The sequence below is a fragment of the Podarcis erhardii genome, assembly GCF_964252035.2.
Source record: "Podarcis erhardii genome assembly, chromosome: 7".
NCBI lineage: Eukaryota > Metazoa > Chordata > Lepidosauria > Squamata > Lacertidae > Podarcis > Podarcis erhardii.
Window position 1 is genome coordinate 43935905 of NC_138511.1, and position 20431 is coordinate 43956335.

Consider the following 20431-nt stretch of genomic DNA (forward strand, 5'->3'; position numbering starts at 1 on the left):
CGCCACAACCCCAGAGTTGTCTGCAACTGGACTTAACTGTCAGGGGTCCTTTACCTTTTTACCACCCGTGCTACATCCTGGGGACAGCACAAAAGTTGTTTTATCCATCACAAACAATCTTTCCCAGGGAAGAATATATTTTGTATTTTTCTCCAAGGAGCTCAAGGTGGTGGTACATGGTCGTCCCCGTCCCCACCCCCCCCGCCCCGGGCGCCTCCTTTAATCCCCACAACAACCTTGTGAGGTAGGTTACTGGCCGGAGGAAGTGCCCAGTGTGCAACATGTTTGAGTGGGAATTTGAACCGTCCTTTCTCCCAAGGGTCCCAGTCCGACACTATGACCACCACGGCACCACTCTCGTTTCAAGCTGTATTGTCGAGGAAAACCGTGTCTGCTGCCAAGACGCTTTGCACAGTTTCATTTGCAAATGGAATAAGTGCATAGATGTCAACCTTCCCTTTTTTTGCGGGAAACTGCCTTATTCCAGCGCCGTTTCCCGCTGCTTCCCGCTGCTATCCCGGATTGTTAGATATCCCGTAGACTGTCCCCGGGGCAGGTGAGGCTGCTGATCCCTTATTTTCAAATCTGAAAGTTGACAGCTATGAATAAGCGGCCACGGACTTGCATCAAGTCAGCCCAGATCAGTTCTCCAGATCCGAAGGCCTGGCAGGGAGCCTTCCCTTCCAGCAGATGGCAATAGTCTCGTTTTTGCGGCGGGTGAGAAGGATCCCGCTTGCCGCCTTTGCTCCTTCCCTCGGCAGGAAATGACCTTTGTTTGGGGTCTTGGGAAAAGGCCAGGCTGGGTCGGGGCACGTGTGTTTTGCGTGCAGAGGGAAGAGGCTGGCCAGGCGGCCTCTCCTGCTGCAAAGATGGGCAAGAAGAGCAAGAAGGAGAAGAAGGTGAAGGGGGCTGAGAAAACAGCCGCCAAGATGGAAAAGAAAGTCTCCAAGAGGGCCAAGAAGGAGCAGGTGAGCCCAAAGGGCTGCGAGGAAGCTGAGCTGCCCCCCTCCCGCCAGGGCTCCTGTGCCTTTAAGAGCTTCGCTGCAGGCAGAAGCTCAACAGGTCTGCACTTCCTGGATAAAGAAAAAAAAGCCCCCTTGGCTGAATTTCTGTGCAACCTTCACCCCCCACCCCGCTAAAAAAAAAAAAAAGGCGCATCAGCTATAGGGCGGGGTGGGGGGAAGGAATGCAATTCATACGAACGTAGGTAGCTGCTTCATACAGTACTGAGTTTGACTATTGGTCCATTGAGCACAGTGCTGGCTGGCAGCAGCTTTCCAGAGGTTTCGTTTCATTCATTTTATTTGTATGCCTCTTTCCCACAAAATAAAATCACGCTCAAAAAAGCGGCTTACAACCAAAAAGCAGGGATGCATTTCAAACAATTTCATAGTAACATAGCAGAACGTGGCAGCAGTTTCATAACATAGCAGAACAATAACGAATATAATAACAAAACCCCACATTCGGATACTATAAATAGAACAAGGTTATTTAAATAACATGCAGCGTCCAGTAGTGGAAATAATAAAGGAGCTTCGCATTTCCTCTTAGTCCTAGAAGCACTCCTCCCAAGGTGTTGCTCAGTGTCCTTCTCTTGCAGCAGCTTAGAAGGCTTCCAAGGGCAAAGGGGGGGGGCGGGTAACAGGAACCCCCCCCCCGCCGTGATGTTGGTGTTTCAGGCAGGGGTGTCTCTAGCCCTACTTGGAGGTGCTGCTGGTGATTGAACCTGGGACCTTATGCATGCAAAGCAGATGCTCTGCCACTAAGCTATAGCTCTTTTAAAAATAAAGGTTTTTTTGGGGGGGCTGTGACAATACTAGGTGAGAGAGCAATGTGGCATTAGTGACAAAGCTGAAGGAATGTGCAAAGATGTTTTATAAGTAACAAGTAAAAGAATCACAGCTTAGTTAACCTAAGGATGGGAGATTAGAAGATGAGTGGATAGCAGTAGGAATGGTTAACTTAAAAGAAATTAAGATACACTAAATTAGTTAAAATAGTGGAAAAATCTGCTGAAACTAAATTGGAAATTTGAATACAGAAAAGGGAGATGTGAGGAAGTCCAGAAAGAAAGCTGTATGAAACTAAGAATTGAACCTTTTAATTTTGTTTGATCTTTGTTTTTTATTGTTTGTTGTTGTGTTGTTTTGTTTTCTGTGTTATTATAAAATTTGTTTAAACTTTAAAAAAATTTATAAAAAAATAAAATACTAGGTGAGAGAGAACAAGAAGAGAGAGAACAGTGTAATCGAATAAGCCCCCATATCATCTGAGGATGGGAAATTCCTTCTAGATCTTGTGGTTCACTCTGTGCTGGCCGATGGTTCAGTCTGTCCAACAACATATCTTGTGGTTCAGTCTGTCCAACAACATATGGAGGGCACCTGGTTGTGAAATGCTCTTGATCAGATTGTCTCTTTGTTTAAAGGAGGATCTTGAAGCTCTGATAGCAGAATTCCAGACACTGGATGCTAAGAAGACTCAAGTGGTTGAGACAAGCTGCCCCCCGCCCTCCCCAAGGTAAGAATGTGCACAGGGGTCATATTTTCCTGGAAGTGTGGGCTACAAACAACCCCTAGTAATTTTACCAGCCTTGCTGGAACCAGCATTGATTGTGCAGCATTCAGAATGACTAAATGATCCGAGGGGTTTCATCATTTAGCTTTATTCTCTGGTATTTTTTCTAATAACTTTTTTTTAAAAAAAAAATTGCTTGTTTTTACCTAATAGTCTTAATCTTTTGAGACTTGCTTGCAACCTTTCTCAACCTGTGGGTCCCCAGATGTTGTTGAACTACAACTCCCATTACCCCTAGGCAGCAAGGTCAGAGCTCAGGGATGATGGGAGTTGTAGTCCAACAACATCTGGGGACCCACAGGTTGAGAACCACTATGTGTTTGCTCTTGTATTTCTATTGGTTTGGTGTTTTTGCAAACTTCCTCTCAGCCTCACAAGGTTGTTGTGTGGAATAAATGAGGATGGGAAGAGCCCCTTGAGCTTCTTTGGTGGGAAAAGGTGGGATATAAATGAAATAAATGATACTCTGATTTTGAAACTAAATGTGTTGATATTTCCCCTCTTTTTATGTTAGTATGGACAACAGTAATGAACCTAAGGTGTTGTCAATATAGTGACCACTTTCATACGTCTCAGAAAGTGGCTGCTTTTGCATGTCACCATAAGTTTTTCAGGATGGAGTTATATAAAGTTCTAAACTACTTTTGCACGGTATGCATGGAACAGTTCCCCAGTCTGTTCCCCTTCTTATATCTGCCCCATTTTTCCATCTCCAGGCTCAACGCATCTCTGTCGCCACATCCTGAGAAAGATGAGCTAATCCTCTTTGGAGGTGAATATTTCAATGGCAAAAAAGTAAAGTATATCCTTTTGTCTATCTTCCTGCCCCCTCCTTGACCCAGGGTACCTGTGGTTGCCCTCCAGGTGGTGCCAGGCTCCCAACTCCCATCAGCCCCAGGCAGCGTGGCCTAATGGGCAGGGGTGATGGGCTTTGTACTCCAGCAACATCTGGAGGGCCATGGGCTCCCCAGCCCTGCCCTAACCCCAGTTCACCCTGCTTATAAACTCTGCCTTGACTTTTTGCTTTCAGTGATTTTGCACAAAATTATTTTATTGGAATGAGGAGCTATTCAGGGTCCCAGAATAAATGGGACTGCTTGTCCATGCTGCCCGCTGTAATGACGTTCCAGCTGCCACAGGCATGGCAGGTTCCATTAAAAGGGCCAAGAGTGATTGCCTGGCCATCATCAATGTTTTAGGAGTTCATAACTCCTGGAGACAGATTTGGAGCATCTCCTTCAGCTCCTCGGCCTCTCTGCACATGAATAGCCCTCCTGCTGCTGTCCAAAAGGAGCTGGTCTCCTTTCTGTCCAAATTGAGTACATCCAGACTATGAATTTTGCAGAGACGGAGTCAGACATTTGGGTCACAGACTGATTGTGGTCTCAAATTAGCAGTATAGGAATTGAGTCATTTCCCCCAACCGCTCCCTCTTTCCGCACAAAGCATTCTTTGGGCTGGTGCAGTGGGGGAAGCGGACAGTTCCTCTGCTACTTCATCCTTCAGCCCATAATTTCTTAACATGGGTCAACAGGTTTCTTGCAGGTCCGCTCATTGTGGAGGAGCCTGCTTGGCTTTTCCACCATGTCTTCCCAAGCAGATATCTCCTTAACGCCAGGATTCCCTTCTGAGATAGGTAAAGTTGCTAGGAGTTGCACCTTCACCCATCAGTACCTAAAAAAGGTCATGCTTTGGTAACCAGAAGTCTTTTATGAATGTAATAGATGACTGTTTAGCTCTGGGCACTGGCTAGGATGCAGACATGTCCTTGTCCCTCTTCAAAGAGCTTGGGAAATGAAAATCCTGGTGGGAGATTTTAAAATAATGCTTTGGCATCAGTACCTCTCCCAAGACTAAAGGGATTGGGTAGGCTCTAAACCAGGCATCCCCAACCTTTGGCCCTCCAGATGTTTTGGACTACAATTCCCACCATCCCTGACCACTGGTCCTGTTAGCTAGGGATCATGGGAGTTGTAGGCCAAAACATCTGGAGGGCTGCAGGTTGGGGATGCCTGCTCTAAACTAAGAGAAAAAACTGAGTGCACATCTATTACTAAGTCAGGTTAAAGGTCCTTGCATTAATTTGCAAAGGCCTGAGCAACTTAGGTCCAAGGTAGCTTAGGGATCACCTGAACCTTTATCATTGAACGCTTGATCATTGAGATCATCTGCAAGGGTGGTGTTGACCATTCTGTGAGTTGCCAAAACTCATTTGGCATCAATGTGAAATTGAGTCTTCAGCATCATTGGCCTGATCCTGTGGCATGCTGTTAACTGGTGAAGATTCATCGGGCCCCTTCTAGATTAAATTCACCTTTAAAGGTTTGCTGGAAAAAATTCTGTGCTAGGTTATGTGTACACATAAGAGCCATGATTTTAAATCTTAATGTGGTTACAGTTTAAAATCATTAGTAGGATTGGAATAGCACTTGCAGTTTAATGGTGCATTTTGGATATGATGGAGATATAAAAGACTTGGATTATTATAAAACATGCAGGAGGAAATGATTAACGATAGGACCCACAAAAGTGGGGAGGCAAGTCCAGGAGATTCTTTGTAATCTTGTTTTTATGATGTATGTTGGATATTTGATTGTAAAACTTTAATTCGAAAAACCAAATAAATTTATAAAAATAAATAAATGCTGATGTGTTTTTTTTTAATTGTATAGATATAACTGTGGCAAATCACTTTGGGGTTTTTATTATTAAATTGCCATATACAAGTATTTTAATAAATAAAAGGAACGTGTGTGTGTGGAGTACGCTACATATTCTAGCAAGCTTCTGCCTCCTCTTCCTCTTCCTCTAGACGTTCCTGTACAACGAGTTGTTTGTTTACAACATTCGGAAGAACAGCTGGGCTAAACTTGACATCCCCAACCCCCCTCCACGCCGCTGTGCCCATCAGGTAATAATACGCTGTGCCCCAGGAAGCAGTTCTAGGAGGTGAGGGTTCGCAGTAGCAGGAGGGGTCACACAGCTGGTGCAGAGGCCTTCCTGACACCCTCCTTCACCAGCATCATACCATGTGTTGCCTCAGAGTAGCAGTATATTATTTGTTGTTTGCTTTAAGGTTTCAGGGCGGGTAATAACAATTTAAAATACAACATATATTTAACTTTAAAATCTTATAAATATATAGGCACAGAGACACACATGCACACTAGGGGCTGCTGCGCCACACTAGGGATCCTCCTTCCCAACTCATACAACTATTACGCACAATCCCAACTCTATTTCTGAAGCCGCCTCTGTCTTTGGTTCTGCAGTCCTGTTTTTATCTTCACCCCTACGCTTACTCCGCTTTGATTCTGCTTTACTCAAACTTCTGCTGTTGTTTAAAACCACTTTCCCCATCCGTGTCTCTCCCTTCTGACTCCCGTGCCACTGCCCCTTGTGTCGGGCAACCTGTCTTCTTTTCCCCCTCCCCTACCCCATCCTGACTTCATGCAAATCCAAGATTGTGATGTGGCACTGTAGATCGTCCAATAGGGGACAGCAATGACAGCCTTATATTTTTATGTAGAGAGAGAAAGTTGCATGGTTATTTTGCATCAGATGTGGAAATAAGCATATATGCAAGAACGGTGCTAGAGAAACCCACTGAGTTTGGTGCTGGTGCTCGAAAAAGGATGGGCTCTCTCTGTGTGTGTATGTTTGTGTGTGTGCTCTCTCTGTAAAATTCTACCTGTCATAAATGACAGTGTCCAGCAGGTGGTGCTTTAACAAGCTGTAAATTTCCACAACAAGCCGTTCTCTGGAGCAGGACTCTCCAACCCGTACAGATCAACTCCTGGGATCCCACTCTTAACCTCATCCTGCAACCTGGACCTGTTTTTAAATTTGTTTTACTGGATATGCCTTTCTCTCTCCCTACCAAACAGCAGCAGCAGCAGAAGAAGAAAATCCTTCTAGACTTCTTTGCGTGACCTACCTTTGGGTTACACATGATCTGTTTTTAGGCCACTACTGGCCTGGAGTTGCAGTACACTTTTGCATACATACATTGCACTGTTTGGCCCAGATCAAAGCATAAAAATACTGTTTCATTCAACCCAGCAAGCCCAGCACAAGGCAACTGCAGCAGTACTAACGCCCTCCCCCCACCAACTTTTCTACCCAAAAGCTCATAGAAAAAGAAATATTCACAAGGTCTGGTGAAAGGATGACAAGGAGAGAGCCAGTTGTATTTCTTGGGGCAGGGAATTCCTTGGAATTCCTCTTGAGGGGCCACTCTTGGAAAAAAGTCCTGTCTGCTAAATTACTTTGTCTTCTGCAGAGAAAGAACATCTAGAATCCTCTCCTTGTGACACTGTTATCCTTTGGTGTCCATTCTGAATTACGAAGGGATTCTGAAGGCTTTAGCCCAAATGCACCCCAGGAGTTGAGGCAATAAGACCCATCTGCCACCACTGAACTGTGAAACCTCCACAATCAGGCCATCTCTCCCCCACCCCCTTTCAGCTATTAAAGTCACAGGCTTGGCTTTGTCAGGGAAGGAATTGCTCTACCCGTTGCTAGGATTACCATTTCTGCTTGGAGCGGGTTCAGATCTGCAAACTCTGGACGACCTGTACACATAGAGCCTTGGGTTGTCCCAACAGTAAAATGGGGGTAAGCACGAGCCAGCTCGCAGTGTTGTTGGTAAGGTTTAATGAGAGAGGCTGTTCATGTGTTGCACATGTTGAAAATTACTCAAAAGTTGCCCTAACTTTTTCTATCTCTCTCTCTTCCTTTGGCAGGCTGTGGTGGTAGCTCAGGGTGGCGGACAGCTTTGGGTGTTTGGCGGGGAGTTTGCTTCCCCAGACGGGGAGCAGTTTTACCACTACAAAGATCTCTGGGTCTTGCATTTGGCCAGCAAGACCTGGGAGCAAATAAAGTAAGTGAGGTGTGGCATAATGCATAAGCTGCTTGTCTCCTTGAGCAGCAGCATTGCCAGAGTCCAGTCCTGGGAAACGCCTCTTTTTTCCTTTCCCAGATGTTGCCGGACTCCCAACTCCTATCAGCTGGCTGGGGCAGATCAGAGTTGGAGTCCGACAGTGTGTGTGTGGGGGGGGGGCACAGATGTTTCCCAATCTTAGTAGAGGGGTGTGATAAGTGAGTAGGCAAAGCGAGTCTTTGCTTTCTGATCCCAACTGATTGGAAAGGTAGAGCATCTTCAAATATTGAAGAGCGTTTAGGAAATTGTGACAACACAAAGCGTGCATTTACCTGGTTAGCAAATTAGGCAATGCTGTCTTCCATATGTGATCACCTTTTCCTACCTGGAGGAAATATTTAAAACATGAAACTGCACATTGGTGTTTATATGAACATGCAGGAACATGGGAGGCTGCCTTGCACCAATTCAGACTGTTGGTCCCTCTAGTTCAATATTGTCCACACTGACAAGCAGAATGGCTCTCCAGGGTTTCAGGCAGGGAATCTCTCTCAGCACTACCAGGAGATGCTGCTGGGAATTGAACCTGCGTACATCAACCTGCAAAGCAGATGCTCTACCCCTGGGCTAAAGTAGAAATACCCTTCTGTACGCAGCTTCTCTATTCTGTACCACCTAGCTCAGTATCAACCACTTGGGCAAACAAAGGCTTTCCAAGGTTTTGGGCAAAGTTCTTTCCCAGGTCCTCCTGCCTGAGATCTGATCAGCTGAAGATGGCAGTCTGGTGTAGTGGTTAGAGTGCCAAATTAGGACCTGGGAGACCAAGGTTTAAATCCCTGACTCTCACCAGGCATGACCTTTGGCCAGTCACTGCCTCTCAGCCTAACCTACCTTTCAGGGTTGTTGTGGGAATTAAATGAGAAGGGGGAGGACCCTGCACAGCACCGTGAGTCCCTTGGAGAGAAAAGGCAGGATATAAATAATAACCTGGGACCTTCTGCCCGTGATGCACTGGCTCTGCCACTCCTCTGCCGAAGCCCCGTCTGACCCTGTGTTGTCAGTAAGACCTCCTAGGCCCCTGTTTAGCCCACCCTCTCTTTTTTGTTTTCTGCAAACTGCAGTGGAAATGCCAGAAGGAGGGAGTAGCAGAAAGTTGATTTACACACAGACACGCTGTCAGGAGAGCAGTGAAACACAGGCGGGCTGCCTCCCCCGCAGACTTTCTCATCAGCACAGATGTTGGAGCTCTTCCCGAGGAGGCGGCAGAGATGGAGCTTTTGTTTCTAATAAATAAAAAGGGGCAGGGGTGGGGGTGGGAGAGAAGTAGTTTGTCAGCCAAGAGGGCAAGTGTGTTGCCTACAGAAAAACAGGCAGCTGGTGCTTGAGCCAAATAGACGTTCTTGTTCCCCACATTGGGGTTGGGCAACTTCTGGCCCTTCTGGTGTAGTTGGGAGTCCTAACTCCCACCATCCCTGCGGCCATTGGTCCTGCTGGCTACAGGAGTTGCCGGGAGTAGGAGTCCAACAAAATGTGGAGGAAGCAGAGGTATCTCAGTCCCCCCCCACAAACGGAATGAAGCAGGAACTGGCGAGGTGCAAACAGGGGGGCCTTCTCCAGTCACTGCTCAGTCTGTTCACTTGTGTTTCAGGGCTTCTGGAGGCCCTTCGGGTCGGAGCGGACACCGCATGGTGGTGTGCAAGAGGCAGCTGATCCTCTTTGGAGGGTTCCACGAAAGTGCAAGGTCGGTTGGCGCTGTGCTTTTTGCTCGCTTGTAAAGGGTTGGCTCAGGCCAAGAAGACCTTAGGCGAGGGGCTGCTCACCTGCGGCCTTCCAGATGTTGCTAGAGTCTCCGTACGCATCATCCTTGAGCAATGGCTGTGCAGATGGAGTCTGACAATATATTAGTTGCATCTAAAGCCAAGCTTGGAGTGTATTCTGGAAGCTAGACTGGAGCATCATTAAAAAAAGAAACAAACAAACAGTGAAATTCAGAGAGGCTCCTTTCAGGAATCTGCTTCCAGAAATGACTCCTTTTTTCTTGTCACCTACATGTCAGAGAGTGAGGATTTTTGGACATTCAGCACCAGGGACAGCAACTTTAGGAAGCAAGAGACTTCCTGACATGTTTCGTGTTCTTATACATTTTTGTTCTGCCTTCCAAAGGATAAGGTGTACATTGCAATCTCTGGAAGTGCCAGTGACATGGGCACATGCCCCAGCTTAGTGCCCCAGCTTAGTGCTCCAAGCGGCAGGGTGTCCGATAATCAATAGACACAGCCCTGCTTAGCTTCAGCAAGGTTCATGTGTCTTCAGACCATGCGCCTTATCAGTACCTCTGCCTGCTGCTTTTGTTCCAATCAGAGATTACATCTACTACAACGATGTTTATGCCTTTAACCTGGACACATTTGCCTGGACCAAGCTGACTCCCTCCGGGGTTGCCCCTGCTCCAAGGTCTGGTTGCCATCTAGCTACCACTCCTGAAGGCAACATCCTTGTCTATGGAGGCTACTCCAAGCAGGTGAGTGGTGCCTTTTACACTGACTTGCTTAGTTCCTTGTTCCAGATTCTTTAGAGCGACTAAGAGTGAGTTTGCAAGGAATAGGCTAGCTTCTCTTATCTGTGTTTCGTTGGGGCTCTGGATCATTTGTAGCAATGTCCACATAACTGAAGACACACACTCTGGACTGGTTGTTTTCCGGGACAGCTCTCCCTTCATGTGGCCCAGATTTCCCACATGGTGGGGTGGGGTGGGGGGCATCACTCTGTGCCCCAAGTCATTCAGCAAACTTGTTGATCTGCAAGAAGTTTGGCCACTGAGCCTCAGTCTGGTTAATCAGACTGAACATTTGGGTGGTCAAGGCTTCTTAAAGTGAAAATGTTCTGGTTCAGCTTCACATCCCCTAAGTTGGGCTCTGTTGCAGTTTGTACAGAAAATGTATGACTTCCCTCCTCATTAGCAGCTATTGCATCTGAACAGCCAAAGGGACACCACCTTTTGAGCCTCTCCAGTCCCATCTCTTTTGCCTTCCTTTTTGCTTCATCATTCAAGGGTATGGAATGGAGGCCTTGGTGTTGCCTTTCCTAGTGGATAACTAGACTGTGGCTATAGTGCTAACTCCACAATGCCTCTTCCTTTCCTGCCCAATTCCTGGGAGCTCTAGGCAGGATGTTGTTTAATTTAAGCCTCAAAAGAACCCCAGGAGGTAGGTTGGGTTGAGGGCAAGCCTCAAGGAAGTCACTGTAGCTAAACGCAGATCGGAGTGTGGCTGCTCAGCTCAGCTCTCCTGGCTTGTCCACTACATGTTAGAAATTAAGGGGAGACATAATGAAGATGTCTAATAGCATGAGCAGAAAGCTAGATTGTTGCGATCACCCACCCCCTTCTTTTGATCCCGTTTGTCTGGAAGGAAATGGGGGCTGCTCTGCTGTGTTCATTCTTCTTTTTACTTTTATTTTCTGACTTTCTCATTAGTGTGTTCTGCCATATTAGGTTGGAACTGCTTGGATTTCCAATTGTGCAGATGCTCACCTGCTTCAGGGGTTGCCTACACAGAGGGCAGAGAGGGGCAAAAAGCTTGTCCGGGTGAGCAAGCACAGCAGCGGCTGACATATGTAGGTGCCTGCCCCATGTTATGATCCTTTCTCTTTTTTCCTGCTCTTTTAGATGTGGCAGCCATTTTGTGACCTGCCACACCCCCACAGCAGCCATTTTGTTATATGCCAGCCCTCCTCCCCGACAGCCATTTTGTGCCTGGCACCCACAGCACTTTCTCAAAAATCCAGATTTGTCCCCTGGTTCAAAAAGGTTGGAGCTCCTGCTTGAATGCAGAAAATAGGAACTCCTTTCTTGCAAGGCACCAGTGATTTGCCCCTTTCCTGCTTTCTCCTGTTCCCACCATCTGCACCAACCTACAAACCACAAAGCATGCAAGGTGTTTGTGGGTGTTTTTAAATAAATACTTGGTGGTTTGTGACAAGGGTAATGTGGTTCCAAGTGGGATAACAATGTTGTTACCTGTCTGACTCTGCTCTTCCGAGCATGGAGCTGGAAAGGCCTTGTAGTGCCTAGCTTCAAGCTGCTTGCTGGTTTTGGCCTGCTATATATGGGCTTACGGAGCTCCCCCCTTCCTCTTTGGGGGATTTGACACCTGGAGACACCCAGGTACGTTGGCAGCCTATATAGCCTTAGCAAGATCTTATAGTCTTAATGAATTTATTGCATTTACCGTATATCCCACATCTTTCAAAGAGCTCAGGTAGACGTATATGGTTCTCCCCCTCTTCATTTAATCCCCACAACAACCCTGTGAGGTAGGTTAGGCTGAGAGGGAGAGTGACCGGCTCAAGGTCACCCAGTGGGGGTTTGAACCCTGGTCTCCCAGGTCCTAGTCCAGCACTCTAACCACTGCCCCACACTGGCTCCCTTTGCAAGATGCTGTGTGCAGTGGGATTGTCCTAACCAGGTCTGAGATCTCGCTGGGTGTTTTTTGCACGGGACATGGTGCAATTTGAAACATGTCTAAGAGCGCCACCCTTTGAAAATGCCAAAAGCCTTGATTCTAGTCCTTATCATTAAAAGTCATTTGTGAAGGCCATCTTTGTTTCCATGCGCCACGTTGATGGGTCGGGTTCCACAGGTGGAATCACAAGTCTGTTGTGTGTTGACACTTGCTTGAGACCTGTTGTAGCATACAGAACCGTAGAGCTGGAAGGGTAATTGGGGGGTCATCTGGTCCTGCCCTCAGTGCAGAAATCTTGCCTCCACAATGCTAAGCCAAAATCTGCATCCTTTTAATTCTTGCTCATTCTAGAGAGAACAGCCACATTTGGGTGTGACCACGTGAGGGATACTGTGTTCAGTTCTGGTCACCTTGCCTCGAAAGGGATATTGCAGAGTTGGAAAAGGTTCAGAAAAGGGCAACCAAAATGTTCAAGGGGGTGGAGCAACTCCCCTATGCTGGAAAGGTTGCAGTGTTTGAGATTTTTCTTTTTTTAAAGATGGGGTTTTTTATAGTTAAATACTATACATACACATATCATATTGCATTTTACATGTATTCTCGCTCTCAAGAGCTGACTTCCCTCCTTCCTTCTTCCGGCTTTTTTGTGTTTGAGATTTTTCAGTTTAGAGAAAAGGTGTATAAGAGATGAGATGATCATGGCACGGAGAAGGTGGATAGAGAACAGTTTCCCTCCCTCTCTCATAACACTAGAATTCATGGGCATCCACTGTTGGAAGATTTAGCGTAGATAAAAGAAAGTGCTTCTTCATGCAGCATAAACTATGGAACTCCCTCCCACAGGAGGCAGGGGTGGCCATCAAATTGGAAGAGGATTAGACAAATCCATGGAGGAGAGGGCTATTGATGGCTGCTAGCCATGGTGGCTCTGCTCTGCTTCCAGAGGCAGGAATGCTGAATACCAGTTGCTGGAAAGTACAGGAGGAGAGAGAGCTTTTGTGCTCAGGGCCTTCTGAGGGTTTCTGACAGGCTGGTCGCTGTGAGAACAGGCTGCTGAACTAGATGGACCTGACCAAGCAGGCGGCTCTTACGTTTCTCAGCAAGCCTGTTCCACCTTCTGTGTGATGGCAGATCAGATATTGGAAAGCCACCCGCCTGCCTTATCTTCTCTTTCTAAAGGGCTATTGTAAGCAGCGGTTCTCAACCTGTGGGTCCCCAGATGTTGTTGGACTATAACTCCCATCATCCCTGAGCTCTGGCCTTGCTAGCTAGGGGTGATGGGAGTTGTAGTCCGACAACTTCTGGGGACCCACAGGTTGAGAAAGGCTGGATTAGAGGACAATGCACGTGAAGCACTTTTTGAACTCCTTAAAAGTCATAGAAGATGCTGTGGTTACTCTTTAGCCTGTAGCCTTGTTTGCATTTCAGTCTTTCTGTGCCTCAGTAAACTCTGTTCCAGGCTTGCAGAGGAAAGCCTTTTGTAAAAACGTGTATATTTAGGCAAGCCCATTCAGACATATTAAGATGTATTATGTACACTTTGTATTAAAAATCTGTTGTTGTTTTTTATTTTTATTTTATTATATTCAGTTTTAAAATCTGTTTTAGCTATTAATTTTTAATGGAAATTTTGTAGCATTTTTATATCAACCACTTTGATTTTCCTTTATCTAAGCAGCGGATAGATAGCTAGATTTTAAAAAAAACCATTTCTTTTTTTTCCTACAGCGAATTAAAAAAGACGTTGACAAGGGCACTCTTCATACAGATTTGTTCCTGTTGAAGGCTGAAAGCTCAGGTAAGCAGGAGGGCTCAGGGCTGCCTGGACTCCATACATAGGAAGCTGGGCCTGGCCTGGGTTCGATTTTCAGTGTAGTGGCTTAGCTTACTTACATGAGATTTTTGGAGCTATTTGCTCTTCAGGTGGCCTTCCACAGGTGGGATGGTGGGAGAAGCAGGTGGCTGGGTGACAGAGCTGCCATTTCAGAGGTATGGGGTGGACAGAGGAGTAGAGGCAGGATTTAAAGTCTTGCTTTTCATTCCAAGGTGGCACTCTGCTCACATTCTGCTGACCTTAGACTTCATGATGTTTCCCTTTGCCTGTGACTTGCAAATGCTGTCCACCTTAAAAAAAAAGAAGCACTCCTTTTCTCTTTCATGTTTCCTAGACAAGTGGACCTGGGCTCGGATTAGTTCTTCAGGGGTGAAGCCGACCCCCAGGTCTGGCTTCTCAGTGGCTGTGGGTCCCAGCAACCGGTCCCTTCTCTTTGGTGGGGTCCACGATGAGGAAGAGGAGGAGGACCTTGAAGGAGACTTCTTTAACGATATTTATTTCTACGACTTGGTGAAGAACCGGTGGTTTCCTGGACAGCTAAAGGTCTGGAAAGATTCTTATTCTTAACCATGGGGTTACTCTTGCCCAGCAGCCTTTAGCCACCAGCTCTGCCTTCATCTGCAACGTGGAGATAACCATGCTGCCCTGCCTTGCTGGGTTGTTGTTAAGAATTGCAGCAAGTGCAAAATGTCGGCGAAAGAGTGCTCTGAGCACTTCAGAGCCCTGTGCAAGTTCTGAGGGTTTCACCTTTTGGTTTACAAGCCCCCTGGCCTTGCAGAGGAGACAGGGATGTGTGCACGAACACCACAAAGTTGCCAAATAAAAAAAGGAAAACCGAAAAGAAAGAAAAGAACCTACATATTTTCACCTGCAGTACAATTCAACCCATGCAGACCTCTTGTAACATAGAGAATTGAGCCTGGGTGGTGCAGGGGTTAGAATGCTGGACTAGGACCTGGGTTCAAATCCCCACTCAGCCATGAAGCTTGGGCCAATCTCTCCCTCTCAGCCTAACCTACCTCACAGGGTTGTTGTCATGATAAAAGAGAGAGGAAGAGAGTCATGCACATCATCGCAAGCTTGGAGGAAAGGTGGGATAAAAATGCAATGGATGAATAAAACAAAATAGATAATGATTACTTGCGGCCATCACAGTGGACTAATCTGCCCATTCAGCAAAATGCAAGTGATGCCATCCCACCTGGATTGTACCACTTCAGAAAGCAGGGTGGGAGTTGTGTGTTTGAATGTTCCCTGTGTATCATCACAAAGTCCTTAAAAAGGAAAGCTAGCATGCCAGGGGAAAGCCTCCAGCCAAGCCTACACTCCAGCGCGACCATCTTCTATGTTGCTGTTGTTGTTGTTAAAAAATTCAGTCATGCAATTCCCACCTGCATTTTAAAGTGGTACAGTGCCAGAAGGACTGTACCATTTCTGAATGGTAAAGTCCTGGCACTGTGGTGGTATAGGTCAGCTCCCTGTCAACAGAAGTGGAGAGGTGGAGGGAGAGCACACTGGATAACGAACCAATTCCTGTCAAATTTCATCAGTTTGCCAGGAAGGTGGCAGCTGTCTGTTCTGCTTTGCCTTTCAAAAGTTGTGCAGGCTTTTGCTTTTGGGCTCCGGCCTGCTTAAAGGTAAAGTAAAGGGACCCCTGACCATTAGGTCCAGTTGTGACCGACTCTGGGGTTGAGGCACTCATCTCGCTTTATTGGCTGAGGGAGCCGGCGTTCAGCTTCCGGGTCATGTGGCCAGCATGACTAAGCCGCTTCTGGTAAACCAGAGTAGTGCACGGAAACACCGTTTACCTTCCCGCCAGAGTGGTACCTATTTATCTACTTGCACTTTGATGTGCTTTCGAACTGCTAGGTTGGCAGGAGCAGGGACGAAGCAATGGGAACTCACCCCGTCGTGGGGATTTGAACCGCTGACCTTCTGATCGGCAAGTCCTAGGCTCTGTGGTTTAACCCACAGTGCCACCCGCGTCCCCTACCCGGCCTGCTTACATTAAAGTATTTCTCTTTCTCCCCTCCAACCACAACAGGGCCCAAAGACTGAGAAGAAGAAGCGGCGTCGAGGGCCTGCGGCAAAGACTGGCTGTGAAGGTGGTGAGAGTGAGGAGCGGCTCCCTCCGGGCCCGGTGGAGATCGTCAAGGAGGTGGTGGCAGAGGATGGGACCATCATGACTATCAAGCAGGTGATTTCGGCCCCCGAGTTGGAGCTGCAGGATCCTGAGTCGGAGGATGAAGAGGATGGCACGGGTGATGAGGCCTCCGGCCAGCAGGTGGAGCCATGCCCACGCTCAAACGCCATGCTGGCAGTCAAGCACGGGGTGCTCTATGTTTACGGAGGGATGTTTGAGGTGGGCGACCGCCAGTTCACTCTGAACGACCTTTATGCTATTGACCTCCACAAGATGGAAGAATGGAAGGTCCTCGTGGAGATGGACCCAAGTAAGTTGAAGCCATTTACCATATTTTGTTTCAAGCTCTTGCAGCCAGCTTTCTGTTCTGTACTTCTGCCATTACGCTGGGCAGTTGCAACGTTTGTTGATGCTAAGAATTCAAATTCTCTTGCATTTATTCTTTAAAACGACAACAGCAACAAGTTGCTAGTTGTTATGGCTGAAGCTTTCTGAAAGCCTATCGTTGCTGCCTGATGAAATCCCAAAAGCTGTTGGAGCCAGGGATCAGACACTGATGTTCTGACTCCTTGCCCTTCCCCAGTTGGCAGCAGAAGCAAAATCTACAACACTGACCAGAAGGATAAAATAACACAGTAATTGCCACCCTCTTCACAACTCTACCATTAGATGACAGTCTTTCCATCTGATCAGGTCCTCAATTGTGTTAGGACTTCGACTTAGCAATTGGAGTTAGCGGGGTCCTGCCTGCAGGTTTCCCTCAGGCATCTGGTCAGCCAAGGTGAGAACAGGATGCTGGACTACATGGAGCACAGGCCTGATCCTGCAGGCTCTTATTTACCTGTATTGCACAGAAAATATGCACGCTTTGCTCATTTGTCTGATTTAAATAGAACAGCTACCAAGGAGGCACAAACACAAGCATGCTCCGTTGCTAGGGCTTTGGTTCTGTAGTATCTGTCAACTCCTTTCCACGAGAAATTCCAGTGAGCTGCAAGCTTTGCTGCTGCTGCTGCCCATCCAACATGACTTCTGAAATCTCACTAGGCACTACCCACATTGTATTTTTTTTTAACCAGCCTGTCTCTGCAAACATAAGGACTAGAAACTTAAGAGAAAGCCCTTATTCTTAAAATACTTGATTCTGTGCCAGACACTGAGCATTGACACAAAACCAGTGGGAGCATGTGGAGCATCCACAGGCGTCAGCAGACAGTCAGAACTTCAGGAAAGCCTTTTGTATAACAATCTCATCAAGTTCCTGGGCACTGGAAACTATTCCTAGAAATCTGAGGGCTGCCGTGTTTAATTTTACTACATGACTGCAGCTGACTGGGGACAAAAGCCTATTTAGGCTGGCAAATTAGACAGGTGATGGGGATGCAGCCTGCAGCCGAGGCTGTTTTTAATTCTTGGGGCTGTGAATAGCGTTGGATTTCATCAAGTGCGCGCACACAAAGTCTAATTTTGGCCTGGCTTAATCCCCGGGAAAACCTTTTTTTCCGTGCCCTTTGGCTCTAAGTTGTCTGGCCTCATTTGTGTCTGGACCTTGAAACCTTTGTCTTAATCCCACCAAAGTCGTCATGTCTGTGTGTTGACTCCTTTTTAGGCTGAGTGCCTTTGGCAACCCCAAGTTGCCCAGAGCTCCAGGCACCAGCCACAAACTCCTCTTAGTTATCCTACGGGTCTTTCCACTTCCTTTTTCCACTTACCATTGTCATAGAACCATGGAACTGTAGAGTTGGAAGGGATCCCCAAGGGTCATCTAGCCCAGCCCCCTGCAATGCAGGAATCACAGCTAATCACAATCATTTAAATAAGGTTGCTACCTGCCTTCAGTGCCGTCTCCTAGTGGGAAGGCAGGATATGACTCCTTTATACAAAGTAAAACAAATCTCAGCCTCTGCTGCTCACAAGCCTTCCATGATACCTGGACACAGGCAGCTGTGTTGACTGATTATTATTATTTGTACCATTAATTTAATGCATTGCCTATCCTTCACCAGCAGGTCTCAGGGTGGGCAGCAACAATTAAAAATTCAGAATTAAAAGCAGATTACACACAGGTTGGGCCCTGAAAGCGCACACATCCCAGCTGTCAAAGGCTGGAATAAAGTTGTGCATCTTCAGCATTCGCCAAAAGCTGTACAGTTGCCTAGCTGATCTTTTCCCTGGATTCTAGGAGGCTTTTCAGGGGTTCAAATGGGGGTTCTCTTCCAGCCCAACATAGAGGTCCCAGGAGTGGAACCTGGGGCCTTCTCCATACAAAGCAGATGCTCTCCCCCTCTGCTGTGGACTTGGTGCATCTGGCTGTGCTGCTTTTCAAGTGAGGTTAGGATGTTGATCCCATTTCCCTCCTGCTTGATGCTTAATCAACTCCCCACTCACTCTAAGCTTTGAGGAGGGGCTTCTCCCTCTCTGGGTACCTGAGCCCCTATCTAGGTTCAGTATTTTTAATTTTGAAAGTTAGAGACAATGAGTCTCATGCTTGCCTTGGCAACTTCCTGTTTGCCCCAGACAGCCACCACTGTAAACCCAGGTATATAAAGAGTCGCTGCTGGTCACCTGATGGTGATGAAATTCTAGATAAAGTGGCCAGAGGGGAAGCTGCCGTTCCTGCTGCTAACTTTGTATTCCCTTTTATACCTGCAAATTTTAATGGCTGTGGCAGAAACTCAGGAATGGCTTGAAGATTCGGAGTCTGATGACGAGGGAGATGTGGAAGGTGCGGAGGGAGGAGACGAGGAGGACGAGGAGGAAGATGAAGAAGAGGACTCTGACGATACTGAGGGCGAGGATGAAGGTAGTTGCGCAGAAAAGAGCTGGGGAAAAGCACCCGTGTTCTCAGATGTGCTGGAAAGGAGACGCTTGAGTTTCCTGTCTCCGCTTGACTTTGCATGCCAAATGTTAGCTTTAATGTAATCTGCTTGACTTTTTGTTAAGTAGATTTGGCAACGAATTGTGCAGTTCAAGCTTCATCTGTAAGGAAGTGGAGATTCGTTGGGGATTTTAGTAGAGTTGCTATAGGGTATTACACATTCTTTGTGCAGCATCTTTTTTGTCTATGGAGTGCTACACCTGGAAGAGAGCAGGTGGTCCTCTCTGCTCTGCTCCTCATTGCACTTTCTCTCTCTTCCTCTCCCTTCTTGCCTTCTGCAGCAGAGGAAGATCATCCCGCTGTGCAGCCTGATGAAAAGTACACAGATTACCTCTCCAGGACAGAGCAATACTGGGTGAAACTGGCCCGCCAGAAGATGGGCCCTGATGCCAAAGAGAAGAAGATGGTGAAAGTGGGGCATGCAATGGCAAAGGCCTTCCATGAAGGGTCTGCTAGCGAGGTCTTGCCTGCCCCTCAATGAATGTTGGAACAACTGTTGTGTAAACATGCAATTCTCCGTCTTCAGCGGAAACTACCACTTGGCTTTCTGCATGTGAATGAATTGGCTGTAAGGGAGCAGTTTGCAGCTACAAGGATTAGAAGGCCACCTCTGGCCCTGCAAGCGCTTCTCTCCCTCTCCCTCATCCGCTCCTGCTGATTTTGTGACAGGTTGCTGGAGCTTCGGGACTGGAGGATGTTCCCTTGTGATATTGTGAACGTAACCCTGGTTGGCACAGGGGTGCCTTCCAAGGAGGGGAGGCAGGAAGAGGAGAGGAAATGGGAGAGGCTTGGGTGGGCCACTCGGAGGGAGTGGGTGGATTAGAGGGATCAGGTGCTTAAAAGCTTGGCTGTTCTTGTTGGAAGCTTTGAGTTTGATATTTCAATGTATGAGAGTTTCAGGGGGCTCCAGTTTTCCGCTCCCATCATCAGACCAGGAACTGGTACTTAACCATTTCGGCAGGTTTTATAAATAAAGGTTCTTTTGTCTGTTAGGATGCTTTCTCCTTTTTAATGGGCAGTATTGAAGATGGGAAACCTTTTGAGCCGGGATGTACAAAACTCCCATCATGTTCTGCTTCTGACAGGTGTGCCAACATCAAGCCAGACATTCTTCATGCTTAGAAAGCTATATCATAATGGCTTTAGTGCGCCGTCACGTCACCATACCAAATGCATGGACTGAATTTCCTCCCAGATCGTTGCCTAAGTTCTTTCCTTGTAGAGTGCAGAAATAAAGCTTAGTAACCCTGGTTTCAAATTCATAGGAGGAATTCATAGGGTGGGGTGGGGGCTGCAGAAGCAGTGAATCTGCCCCACAGTGGAAAGTTCATCATCTGGTTCATAAGACATTAACTTTTTACTTTTTTTCTCAGACTGACTGTGCTGTCAGAACCATATTTTATAAACATTCACAATGTCTTAAGAATTCCTCATTTCTTAAAACGAACTTTTCTCATTGGAATTAGAAAACAGCCCCTATCAAAGGTACTTAACCCTTAAACAAGTTTAAGTAAGCAAGCACATTCAATTAGTTGTTATTTTTCAGCAACTGGATCTGAGTATAGTCGTACCTCAGGTTAAGAACTTCATTTGTTCTGGAGGTCTGTTCTTAACCTGAAACTGTTCTTAACCTGAAGCACCACTTTAGCTA

The 20431-nt window shown here is 46.9% G+C and overlaps 1 protein-coding gene across 1 annotated transcript; it reads left to right on the top strand.

Moving 5' to 3' along the window:
- Positions 1 to 761: 761 nt before the first annotated feature.
- Positions 762 to 19772, top strand: KLHDC4 (kelch domain containing 4). The gene is made up of 12 exons (XM_081872055.1): positions 762 to 968; positions 2432 to 2523; positions 3297 to 3375; positions 5393 to 5491; positions 7326 to 7462; positions 9111 to 9203; positions 9824 to 9983; positions 13654 to 13723; positions 14094 to 14302; positions 15804 to 16212; positions 18574 to 18705; positions 19062 to 19772. The coding sequence occupies exons 1-12, from the start codon at positions 765 to 767 to the stop codon at positions 19259 to 19261; spliced, it is 1884 nt and encodes a 627-aa protein (XP_081728181.1). The 5' UTR covers positions 762 to 764; the 3' UTR covers positions 19262 to 19772.
- The last annotated feature ends 659 nt before the right edge of the window (positions 19773 to 20431 follow it).

Coding starts and splice junctions, on each gene's coding strand:
- KLHDC4 (XM_081872055.1), top strand. CDS start 765: ATGACCTTTGTTTGGGGTCTTGGGAAAAGGCCAGGCTGGGTCGGGGCA. Junction 13,724..14,093: donor GTTGAAGGCTGAAAGCTCAG/GTAAGCAGGAGG, acceptor CATGTTTCCTAG/ACAAGTGGACCTGGGCTCGG. Junction 16,213..18,573: donor CCTCGTGGAGATGGACCCAA/GTAAGTTGAAGC, acceptor TGGCTGTGGCAG/AAACTCAGGAATGGCTTGAA.